Source organism: Leucoraja erinacea, chromosome 25, assembly GCF_028641065.1.
Source record: "Leucoraja erinacea ecotype New England chromosome 25, Leri_hhj_1, whole genome shotgun sequence".
In the NCBI taxonomy this organism is placed as follows: domain Eukaryota; kingdom Metazoa; phylum Chordata; class Chondrichthyes; order Rajiformes; family Rajidae; genus Leucoraja; species Leucoraja erinaceus.
In genome coordinates, this window is record NC_073401.1 from 29,851,664 (window position 1) to 29,864,627 (window position 12,964).

At 46.0% G+C, this 12,964-nt stretch overlaps 1 protein-coding gene across 1 annotated transcript in view; it reads right to left on the minus strand.

Annotated features, from left to right (window-relative positions):
- pi4kab (phosphatidylinositol 4-kinase, catalytic, alpha b) overlaps positions 1–10,512 on the minus strand; it is a 114,166-nt gene extending 103,654 nt beyond the window's left edge. Inside the window, exons 1-5 of the mRNA XM_055655413.1 lie at positions 10,380–10,512; positions 8,247–8,363; positions 6,424–6,517; positions 2,563–2,651; positions 476–548 (exon numbers count right to left, since the gene is read on the minus strand). Of these exons, the coding sequence (XP_055511388.1) occupies positions 476–548; positions 2,563–2,651; positions 6,424–6,517; positions 8,247–8,363; positions 10,380–10,484 (478 nt within the window). The 5' untranslated portion in view covers positions 10,485–10,512. The remainder of the gene's footprint in view (positions 1–475; positions 549–2,562; positions 2,652–6,423; positions 6,518–8,246; positions 8,364–10,379) is intronic.
- Positions 10,513–12,964: the final 2,452 nt, after the last annotated feature.

Sequence of the window (12,964 nt, forward strand, 5' to 3'; positions counted from 1 at the left end):
GATTGTAACAAATGTACTGTCTTTCCACTGACGGGGCAGCACGCAACAAAAGCTTTACACAGTACACATTGACAATAAATTAAACTGTCAAAAAACATTCACCGCTGTGACACCAGTTCCATGCTGCATGCTAGGGACGATTTACAGAAGCTTATTAACCTACATACCCTTACGTCTTTGTAGTGTGTGAGAAAACCCACGCGGTCACAGGGAAAAGGTGCAAACTTCGCACAGGTAGTACCCATAGTCAGGATCGAACATGGGTGCCTGGCGCTGTGAGGTAGCAACTCTACCACTGCGGCACAGTGCTGTCCGTAAAGAAGTTCCCCCTCATAACGGAGCATCTTTTTACACCCTTAACCCGACTATGTGGGCCAAGTCTGGAAGCTACTTATTTGCTCTGATGAATCATTTCACAATTGTGTGACGAAGAATATTTTTGATAGTAGCATTATGAGTATGATGTTTACAGTACCTTTATCCTGAGTTTGAGGTGTCAGACACATGCCCAACAGCACTTCCATTACATCCAATATAGCCTTGATAATCTGAAAATATTTTGAAAATATTATTAAAAATTTAAAAAATGCAACTTTGAAATAATGTTATGCTGAGAAAGTGCCGAAATACTTTGTACCTCTTTGGTGACCCTCGGACTATCCTTGATCGGACTTTGCTGGCTTTATCTTGCACTGAACGTTATTCCCTTATCTGACTTTGGTGCCTTCCCACACAGTGGGAAACTTTGATTCTGCTGTGTGGGGATGTTTTATGTCAAACCCTATAGTGTCTTGTGTCCCTTTTTTTTTAAATTGTATGGCTGTATGGGAATTTTCATTTCACTGTGCCATCTGGCACATGTGATGAATAAATCTATCTTGTATCTTGGATCTTGTATGTATCTGTACCCTCACTGTAAATGGCTCAATAGTAATCATGGATTGTCTTTCCGCTGACTGGATGTGACGCAACAAACGTTTTTCACTGTACGACAGTACACATGACAACAAACTATACGGAGGGACTAAACTGAGGAAAAAAGGTAAGTCCAGAGGCAACTTACAACTTGAAACCTGTACATAAAATCAACGCCATCCACACTTAAAGGGACCGTCAAATTTTGTTTAAAATTTCCCCCTAACTAATTATTCCCGTATCACTATCGCTCAAAAGTTTTTTTGGCCTTCCATCACAGCAATGTGATGGATGTTTATGTAAATTATGTTGCGTCTTGGGTCTATTTGTTTGTAATGTATGGCTGCAGAAACGTCATTTCGTTTGGACCTCAAGGGGTCCAAATGACAAATAAATTGAATCTAATCTAATCTAAAAACGTTATTCCCTTTATCCTGATCTATGCATTGATTGTAAACACATGTAGTCTATCCGCTGACTGGATAGCATGCAACAAAAAAATATTTTCACTGTACTTCCGGTACACATGACTATAAACTAAACTAATTGTATAGGAAGGAACTGCAGATGCCGGAGATAGACACAAAGTGCAGGTCTAACTCAGTGGGTTCCATTTTCTCCAGAGATGCTGCCTGAACCGCCGAGTTACTCCAGCACTTTGTGTCTATAAACTAACTCGCTAACTGCTTCAGAGCCCGGCCTGGTGCATCAGACAGGGCTGCCGGTGCTGTCCATTGAACAGTCATCCCCTTCAACTGTATCCAAAAGGTGCAATGCCTGTTCTCGTTGGAGTTTAGAATGATGAGGGTGGACCTCATTGAAACGTATCGAATATAGAAAGGCCTGGATAGAATGGATATGGAGAGTACATTTCCACTAGTGGGAGAGTCTAGGACCAGAGGTCACAGCCTCAGAATAAGACGTTCCTTTAGGAAGGAGATGAGGAGGAATTTTGTTCGTCAGAGGGTGATGAATCTGTGGAATTCGTTGCCACAGAAGGCTGTGGGCCGCAAGTCAATGGATATTTTTAAGGCATAGATAGATTCTTGATCAGTAGGATGGGTTGGGGGTTATGGGGAGAAGGCAGGAGAATGGGGTTAGGAGGGAGAGATAGATCAGCCATCATTCAATGGTGGAGTAAGCTTGAAGAGTCAAACGGCCCAGTTCTGCTCTTAAAACTTATGAACATGTGTCCGCATTCATCCCGTTTTATGGGGAAATGGCAGCAGGGGATTCCTAAATTTGCTGCCTCAAAATCCATTTGGCTGTGTGTGTGTGTGTGTGTGTGTGTGTGTGTGTGTGTGTGTGTGTGTGTGTGTGTGTGTGTGTGTGTGTGTGTGTGTGTGTGTGTGTGTGTGTGTGTGTGTGTGTGTGTGTGTGTGTGTGTGTGTGTGTGTGTGTGTGTGTGTGTGTGATATAAATATATACATTTAAAATACATTTATTCCTATAAAATATACATCCTATTCTTCTGACCATATGTGTTATTTACATCAAATAAATAGTTCAATGCTTACTACTGATTTGGAATTAGAACAATTTTTCAATAGTGCATGGCATTTAAATCATATCAAAAGAATAAAAATGCCAAATTACAGGTATTTCTAACAAAATTAATATTCCATGGGTAACAGCGTCGTGTCTCACCTGTACCCTTAACGTGGATTCTTTTTGGGCCACATCGAAAAGTACAGTTACTAAGCAGAAGCTGAAGTTTTCGGCGATAGGAAGCTTTCCTGCAAGGAGGAAAAACACAAAGTAGCATTTAAACTTTCCCTTCAACAACTTTCCATTTATAAGTGACTGCACGAGAAATAAATAGCATAATAATTCACATCAACCCACACGGGTCAAAAGACATGCAAGAAAGAACTGCAGATGCTGGTTTAAATCGAAGGTGGACACAAAATGCTGGAGAAACTCAGCGGGTGCGGCAGCATCTATGGAGCGAACGAAATGGGCAACGTTTCGGGTCGAGACACCGAAGGAATAGGTGACGTTTCGGGTCGAGACCCGGAAGGGTCTCGACCCGAAACGTCACCTATTCCTTAGCTCCACAGATGCTGCCTCACCCGCTGAGTTTCTCCAGCATTTTTGTCATCAGTCTGAAGAAGGGTCTCGACCCCGAAACGTCACCTATTCCTTCGCTCCATAGATGCTGCCTCACCTGCTGAGTTTCTTCAGCATTTTTGTCATCAGTCTGAAGACAGATCTCGACCCAAAACATCACCTATTCCTTCGCTCCATAGATGCTGACTCACCCGCTGAGTTTCTCCAGCATTTTTGTCATCAGTCTGAAGAAGGGTCTCGACCCCGAAATGTCACCTATTCCTTCGCTCCATAGATGCTGCCTCACCCGCCGAGTTCCTCCAGCATTTGTGTCTACCATCGATTTTTCCAGCATCTGCAGTTCTTTCTTAAACAGCATCTCTGGAGAATCATTTATATTGTAAATAACTGGAGTCCCAGCACCGAGCCTTGCGGCACCCTACTAGTAGGTATGTTGCAAAGCCTACGTGAAGCGTCGTTGAAATTCTGCCGCAGCCCGTGTGTGTGATTTTGGCGCTGTTTTGAGGGGGCGGGTTTAAAACACGATTTTCACTAGGCTGTTGCAATCGAAAATGTTCAGCCTAGTAAATCATTAACGAAAAATCGCTGAAAGACCCCGTCGCAAAAGGTAATATTCGTTTTTATGGCCTTGTATAATAGTTATAGTAGTTTAATAATCACTCTCTAATCCCGCGACCTCTCGCAGCCCCAGGGTTTTATAAAGCAAACAATTAAAGGTATGTACCTTATTTTTACATTAAAAAGGGCTTCTTAAGATCCCTTTATACAGTTTACTATAGCGAGCAGCTCATTTTGGCCCCATTATATCCCGCAGTATTTTTCTGGGCATTTGAGGGCACAAATCTACCGCAATGTGAACATTCTAAACCAGCGCGTTCACAGGAACCCACTGGAAAGCTGATTTAAAATGGACTTTAATTTACAGCAATTGAACACTAAATTCCTTCCATTTGGCCTATAAATTAATGTAAATGAAATTTCAAAATCATGTTTTATTGAGAATTATTTATGAATATTATTTGGACACTTAGGCTATTTAAAAATGTTAATCATTTATTAAGAAATGGATAGATGTTTAGATCTAGTAATTGAAGTTTGAAATTAGCTACACTTGGGTAACTAACTAATTATATGCTTTAATTTCAGGTCATCCAAGTAAGATTATTTTATATTTGTTTCAGAATGCTTCAATCTACGATAACTGAAAATTTCATTCAGTTCTCTTAATTTTTAAAAAGGTTATGGGCTTTTGACTGTCCTCGATCACAGCTTTTTTGTTATGTCCATAGAAAATCAATAGGGAACAAGATGCTAATTTCCGAGTATGAAAATGTCCATAACTTTTTTTTTTAATACTTGAGATATGAAAGTGGATTAGGTGTCAAATTAAACTTATTGTTATGCTTTATCTGATGGGATAAATTACAGACTTGATTTTTTAAATCTCAAAATTTTGTAACATTGCTACTACTAGGCACTGCCTCCCATTCTTTAAAGGACCTGTTAATTCCTACGTCTGCCAACCAGTTCTCTATCCATGTCAATCCCCTAAGCCCAATACCATGTGCTCCAATTTTGCACACTAATCTCTTGTGTGGGACCTTGTCAAAGGCTTTTTGAAAGCCCAGATACAGCACATCCACTGGCTCTCCCCTAACCATTCTACTTGTTATATCCTCAAAAAATTCCAGAAGATTAGTCAAGCATGATTTAGCCAGCAGTGTGTAGGTACGATCTCCAGATGCTGGGTTACACCGAAGGTAGACAAAACTGCTGGAGTAACGAAGCGGGTCAGGCAGCATCTCTGGAGAAAAGGAGTGGGTGACGTTTGAGTCAAGACCCTGCTTCAGCAACAGAGCACTACCACGCAGTAATCTTGTTTGTGCCGAACGTCAAACCTTTTATTGTATTCATACTCATATACCTAGGTGTCATCAATAGACTTTAGAGATACAGCGTTGAAGCAGGCCCTTCGAATGTGACGTTAGAATGAGAGGACTTTATGATACAGGATAATAAATCCAGAAACTATGAATTGAAATTTAATCCAATAAATCCACTAATTTATGAAGAGAGTGGAAAAAATCCCAGCTGTGCAACGGGGCCTTTATGGATGGGGATAGAACAAAGAGAACGTACAGCACAAGAACAGGCCCTACGGCCCACAATGTCTGTGCTGAACTTAATGCCAAGATCAATTCTCACCCACCGGCACATTATCTACATCCCTCCATGTCAATGCGTCTATCTAAAAGTCTCTTAAATGCTATTATTGTACCTGTCATAATGAACGTGCCGTTATTTAGACACCATAAGCTTGTTTTTAAAATAACATTTAAGTGACAGCGTAAACTCAAATAAGCAATGTCATTTTTCATAAAGTCTTCAACACATAACTAAAGCTCTGATCATGTTATCTTCCGGTTGTGCAGTCATTCTATTTGCGCAAAAACGTTACGCGATAGCGCTACGGTTTTTCGCCAACTTACTCACCGTTCTCCTGCGCTGCGATTGCACCAAGTTTTCATCCGATCGGTGGTCTAATGTAAACTTTAGCGAGGTTTAAAAATCGTAAAAAACGCGCGTTTGTAGGACGATCTCCTCTCCTGCCGTTCAGCAACGCGTCTTTTCTCCTGTCACTCCGCGGGATGGACCGCCCCTTCGTACGCCATCGCGTCTTTACTGGAGCGGTGGATGGCCGGCGGAGGTTTCCAACCAGACACAATTTTCAGAGGGACTGGAAATGGACCGGCCCGGCCCGGGAAATGTCGCCAAACGGAAAGCTAAGAATCTGATTTTGGCGGAGGAGAGCGACCAGCTACCGCTGTGAGTTCGCTCCAGCCCCTTCCCCTCTGGTCCCCCTCGCTGCCTCCTGCCCCCCTTCCCCGTGATACCCCCCACAACCCCCATATTTTTCCCGAGCTCCCTCCCCCCGCTCAAACCCCCTCCACCCCCCCTCCCTCCCTCCCACACCCCCCCCCCCCCCCCCCCCCCCCGCCCACACTCCCCTCGTCACAACGGGAACCCGTCAGCTGCACCTGCGCAGTTAGGGGCTATGGGTGAGTGGTGCAATAATGCATTGGGGGAACAGGTTGCGTTGGGGGAACGGGTGAGTGGTGGAATATTGCGTTGGGGAATGGGTTGCGTTGGGGAACCAGGTCTCCCGTGTGACTGGGAACCAACGGGTCCCACTTAGTCTAGTAAGTAATAGGAGCAGAATTAGGCGATTCGGCCCATTGAGTCTACTCCGCCATTCAATCAAGACTGATCTATGTTTCCCTCCTAATCCCATTCTCCTGCCTTCTACCCATAACCCTTGACACACTCATATTGTGTGGGTCATGGACATACATTTACAGCAGCACTGCCGTTTCAAACCCTAAATTGCTCACATTAATGCCCTTTTATAACAGGTTACATTAATTGAGTTGGCATTACCTCGATTCTTTCTCCCCGAGCTGTCTTCAATCCATTGGACTTTCGGTAATCCTTTCATCAGCCGAAGCAGATAGGGAACTACAGTTTCTTTATGCTGTGAGGAAAAAATATCAAATTGTTTACATGTTCCAAATCAAATCATTTTAGGAGTTGACCATAATTAAGTCTTTAAATTTAAAAAAAAAGCACCCGGGAATATTTATGTGGGTCAATTTAGTCATATTTTGCTGATTTGTAAGAAATTAAGTTTAATTCAGAGATTTGGCTTGGAAATAACTTTGTCAGCCCATCATGCTGTCCATCGACCACTTCTTCTCCTTGCGAATGAAACATAAACCAAAGGAATAGTTAGATCTCAAGCCGGGTGTTGAGCAGCCAGGTTGTTGCCTCTGTTGGCGTCAATGTCTGCCAGGCCCTGAGCTCCATTTGGTGGGTGGTAGAGCGGGCACCCAGAGATGACATTGTCGGCTGTCTGTTGTTCTGCTCCGCATTCACAGGCTGGGCTCTGGCGGAGCCCCCATCTCCACATGCTGGCATTGAAACGCCCAACTCCAGTACCGAGTGTGTTGAACTTCACCCATGCTCTTCTGGGGAAGTCAGACCCTGGACAGTTTTTATCTGCTGAAGAGATGTAGCTGGGTGATGGAGATGAGGTTGCCTTCCACTCCTGTGACCACTTGGTGGCTGTCCAGTGTGCTTTTGATCACACTAGTTCAGTGTTATCCCACTTTCCATCCCGCTCCCTACACACAAGGAACAATCAATCCACTACACATAGAGGCCAATTAACCTACAATCCCGTTTGTCAAGAGTTTTCCTGTCATCTGTACTGAAACGGAACAACAAAATTCTTACTGGCAACAGCACAACTGGTTTGTAAGCACAGTCTTTTGGACATGGGAGGAAACCGGAGTACCAGGAGGAAAACCACAGGGAGAACATGCAAACTCCACGCACACAGTGGTCGAATGCGGTGGTCGCGGTCGAAACCTGGGTTTCTGGTACTGTGAGGAAGCAGCTCTACCCACTGCACGCTGTGAGTGATAGGGAAAAGGATGAAGCTGAGAAAACCATATGAAATGTAATGACACGCTGAGAGTAAATGCAATGAAGGGCTCAGCCTCATCATTTGCTCAAAGCACATAATCAATCAGGTAAAGTTGAGCAAAGTTCAACACCATTTTGGATGGTAAAAACAAGGAGCTGCAGATGCAGGTTTGCGACAACAAAAAAGGACAAAGTGCTGGAGTAACTAAACGGGTCAAACGGAACATACAGACTGAAGGTCCCGACTGGAAATGTTTCCAATCCATGTTCTACATACATGAAGTGTAGGTGGCGCAGCAGTAGAGTTGCTGCCTTACAGTGCCAGAGACCCTGGATCAATCCTGACTGTGGGTGCTGTTTGTACAGAGTTTATACGTTCTCCTCGTGACCTGCGTGGGTTTCTCCGGGTGCTCCAGTTTCTTCCCACACTCCAAACACGTAGGTTAATTGGCTTGGTAAAATTGAATATTGTCCCTGGTGTGTAGTATAGTGTTAGTGCGCGGGGATCATTGGCCAGCGCGGACTCGGTAAGCCGAAGGGCTGGTTTAATAAGGTCATAAGGAATAAAAGTAGAGTTAGGCCATTCGGCCCATCAAGTCTACTCCGCCATTCAATCATGCCTGATCTATCTCTCCCTCCTAACCCCATTCTCCTGCCTTTTCCCCATAACCTCTGGCCCCTGGACTAATCAAGATGTTTCCGTGCTGTATCTCTTCTAACTAAACTAAACCGCACCCTTTGGCAGCCATGATGTGCAACGGGCAAGAAAGATTTACCTGAAGGTTTGACTCTGTCAGAAAAATCCCCAGTGCAATAACAGCATCTCTGCGCCGTTCATCCAGCTGGAAGTTGCCATGGAAGTCCACGGGGGACATGCAGAGTAACTTCTCCACCTGCAAGAGAAAGTTTATTTTAATCTTCACAGTTGCAACAAAAAGGACAAAATTGTACTGATGGACTCATATACAAGGCATGCATAATTTTCTTTCCAAATCTATAACAAGCAAGTAGGAAGAGCATAAAAGTGAATTGATTAGTACAGTGGTCAGCACTTAATAGGATAAAGAGTATACTATATATACAGCGCAGGAGGCTACCATTCTGGCCCATCTCACCATTCAACATGAGCACAGCTGACAGCAAGTCATGCTGCAGCTTCATAGTTAGGCTGAATTTACTGTACTGTGTGTAATTTTGGTCGCCCATCACAGGAATTGCTTGGCGGAAGTCCCAGGCAATTATGGGCAAGGTGTTGGCTCATGTTTGTTGTTCATGGCACGCAATTCTTCAAGTGTGGGATGATCACTGCGGTCAGGATGACAGCAGAGGTCTCTCTCGGTAGGCAGAGTGTTCAGCACTTAACTGGTGGATGTTCTAGGTCAGGGGAGCTGGAATGGGACAAGGCCGACGGGTGACATCCTGGTGAATCTCTTCCGCACTCTGTCCAGCTTGATGACACGGAAGCAGAAGGCAACGGCTGATCAGATCCGTTCGGTGCTGGAGGATTCCGGCTGCTGGAGGACCCCAATGCAGGAGGATCGCATGATGCTGGAGGATCTCAATGCCGATGGACCTCAATGCTGGATGTCCAAAACGCTGGTGGACCTGGCTGCCGGGGGACCTCGATGCTGGAGGATATCAATGCCCATGGACCTCAAGGATGATATAACCCCACTATGGAGGGCCTTGATGCTGGAAGTCCTTGATGCCAGAGGACCTCAATGCCGGAGGACCTCAACGCTGGAGGACCTCAATGCTGGAGGACCTCAATGCTGGAGGACCTCAATGCTGGAGGACCTCAATGCTGGAGGACCTCAATGCTGGAGGACCTCAATGCTGGAGATCCACAATGCTGGAGGACCTCAATGCTGGGGGACCTCAATGCTGGAGGTCCACAATGCTGGAGGACCTCAATGCTGGAGGACCTCAATGCTGGAGGACCTCAATGCTGGAGGTCCACAATGCTGGAGGACCTCAATGCTGGAGGTCCACAATGCTGGAGGACCTCAATGCTGGAGGTCCACAATGCTGGAGGACCTCAATGCTGGAGGTCCACAATGCTGGAGGTCCAATGCTGGAGGACCTCAATGCTGGAGGACCTCAATGCTGGAGGACCACAATGCTGGAGGACCACAATGCTGGAGGACCTCGATGCTGGAGGACCTCGATGCTGGAGGACCTCAATGCTGGAGGTCCACAATGCTGGAGGACCACAATGCTGGAGGACCACAATGCTGGAGGACCTCAATGCTGGAGGACCACAATGCTGGAGGACCTCAATGCTGGAGGACCACAATGCTGGAGGACCACAATGCTGGAGGTCCACAATGCTGGAGGACATCAGTGCCGTCCACAACGCTGGAGGACCTCAATGTTGGAGATCCACAATGCTGGAGGATCTCAACGCTGGAGGACCACAATGCTGGAGCACCTAATGCCGAGGACCTCAATGCTGGAAGACTACAATGCTGGAGGACCTCAATGCTGGAGGACCTCAATGCTGGAGGTCCACAATGCTGGAGGACCTCAACGCTGGAGGACCACAATGCTGGAGGACCTCAATGCTGGAGGACATCAGTGCCGGGGGTCCACAACGCTGGAGGACCACAACGCTGGAGGTCCACAATGCTGGAGCACCTAATGCCGAGGACCTCAATGCTGGAGTACCTTGATGCTGGAGGACCTCAATGCTGGAGGACCTCGATGCTGGAGTACCTTGATGCTGGAGGACCTCAATGCTGGAGGACCTCAATTCTGGGGGAATCCACGCTCCTGAGCTACCCAATGCCCGAGGATATAAATGCCGATGCCTGGACATCAATGCCGGAGGAGCCCCGGCTCCTGAGGAGGGATCGGCGGTGAAGGAACCCCCGTGCGCCCCGCGGCCGAGCACTCACTCACTCACTCACCTTGTCGATGGGGGCCGGCTTGTGCGCGGCCAGCGAGCGGGCCAGGCTGAGCACCGTGTTCAGGTAGAAGCCGCGGCCGGGGCCTTTGCCCGACATGTCCGCCATGTTGTTTCCCCTGCCCCCTCCCTCCTCACCTCCCGCCGCCGGCCAATCACAGCCCGCGGCCCCGATGGCCAATCAAATACCGTGTCCTCCCCAACCAATAGGGGCACGCCCGGCAACGCCCCCACCGGCCAATAGGAATACGCCTGGCAACCGTCCGGCCAATCGGTAGCCGGAGAGCGCCAGCCAATCACGGCACTCGCCCCCGCCGGCCAATAGAAATACGCCTGGCAACCGCCGGCCAATCGGTAGCCGGAGAGCGCCGGCCAATCACGGCCCGCGCCCCTGCCGGCCAATGGGAATACGCCTGGCAACCGCCGGCCAATCGGAAGCCGGAGAGCCGGCCAATCACGGCCCGCGGCCCCTGCTGGCCAATCGAGTCCCGCCGACCGCTGACCAATCGGAGCACATCTTCACACCGCCAGCCAATAGAATCAGTATACATGTAGGCGCTGCATAAGCCTACTATGTGTATGTTATATAATAATTACATTGCAGAAGTGTATCAAGGTTTCAAAGGTCTTTTATTGTCACATGTACCAATTAAGGTACAGTGATATGCAGATTACCATACAGCCATACGAAAAAAAAGCAACAAGACACACATCAACATAAAAGTTAACATAAACATCCACCACAGCGGATTCCCCACATTCCTCACTGTGATGGAAGGCAAAAAAGTCCAATCTTTTTCCTCTTTATTTTCCCGTGGTCGGGGCAGTCGAAGCTCCCGCAGCCGGTGGCCGAACCTCCAGCATCAGGGCTTTCGAAGCTCCTGTGGCTTGGAGTTCCCGAAGTCGGTCTCTGACCAGAGACCGCGGGCTCCGGGATGTTAAGTCCGCAAGCACCCACGGTTGGAGCTCCGAGGTCGATCCCTGGCAAAGGGATCGCGGGCTCCGCGATGGTAAAATCCCGTGTGCTCCCCGCGGTGGAGCTATCAAAAGCCGGTCTCCAGCAAAGGCTACCAACTCCTCGATGTTAGGCCGCAGTGCAGACGGAGATACGATACGGAAAGAAAATCAAATCCCCGTCGAGGTAAGACATTAGAAAAAGTTCCCCCCCTCCCCCTAAAGAATACTAAAGCATAAATTTAACACTATTAAAACTACAAAGAAGGAAGGGTGGTGCTGGTGCCACCCGGTCACATTGCTGGTGCCACCCGGTGGTCATAGAAAGATAGAAAAAATGTATATAATATAATAATTACATAATAATTATATTGCAGAAGCGTATTATATGTATATCATATAATATATATATAATTATATGGTAGAAGTGTATCATATGTATATATTATAATATATATTGATATATATATACTCATATACTCAATGCATTTCGTTGTCTCTGTACTGTACACTGACAATGACAATTAAATTGAATCTGAATCTGAATATACCTTATTAGCCAAGTATGTTTTGCAACATATGAGGAATTTGACTTTCCGCACAGTCATACCAATAACAAGCAACATCCACCACAGTGACTCCTCCACATTCCTCACTGTGATGAAAGGCGGACAAAATATATTATGTATATGCATATATTATTCATTTATATATTATATATATCTGAAGAAAGGTCTCAACCCAAAACGTCACCCATTCCTTCTTTCCAGAGATGCTGCCTGTCCCGCTGATTTACTTCAACATTTTGTGATTACCTTTTGATATATGCTATATATATATAGAAATTATATACACGCACATATATATATATATGTGTACTTGTGAGTATAGAAACATAGAAAATAGGTGCAGATGTAGGCCATTCGAGCCTGCACCGCCATTCAATATGATCATGGCTGACCATCCAACTCAGTATCCCGTACCTGCCTTCTCTCCATACCCCCTGATCCCTTTAGCCACAAGGGCCACATCTAACTCCCTCTTAAATATAGCCAATGAACTGGCCTCGACTACCCTCTGTGGCAGAGAATTCCAGAGATTCACCACTCTCTGTGTGAAAAATGTTTTCCTCATCTCGGTCCTAAAAGATTTCCCCCTTATCCTTAAACTGTGACCCCTTGTTCTGGACTTCCCCAACATCGGGAACAATCTTCCTGCATCTAGCCTGTCCAACCCCTTAAGAATTTTTTAAGTTTCTATAAGATCCCCCCTCAAACTTCTAAATTCTAGTGAGTACAAGCCGAGTCTATCCAGTCTTTCTTCATATGAAAGTCCTGACATCCCAGGAATCAGTCTGGTGAACCTTCTCTGTACTCCCTCTATGGCAAGAATGTCTTTCCTCAGATTAGGATGTCTTTCCTCAGATTAGGATGTCTTTACTCAGATTAGGGATATATGTATATATGCACACTGCACTTTTTTTATCTCTCGTTTATCATATTATTTACAGTGGTATCATGTTGAAATATTCTGTAGTGCAGCTGCAAGTAAGAATTTAATTGTGTTCTATCTGGGGCATATGATCCCATACTCTTGACCTGAGGAGCAGAGATGGGGAAATAAATAACACGGCGG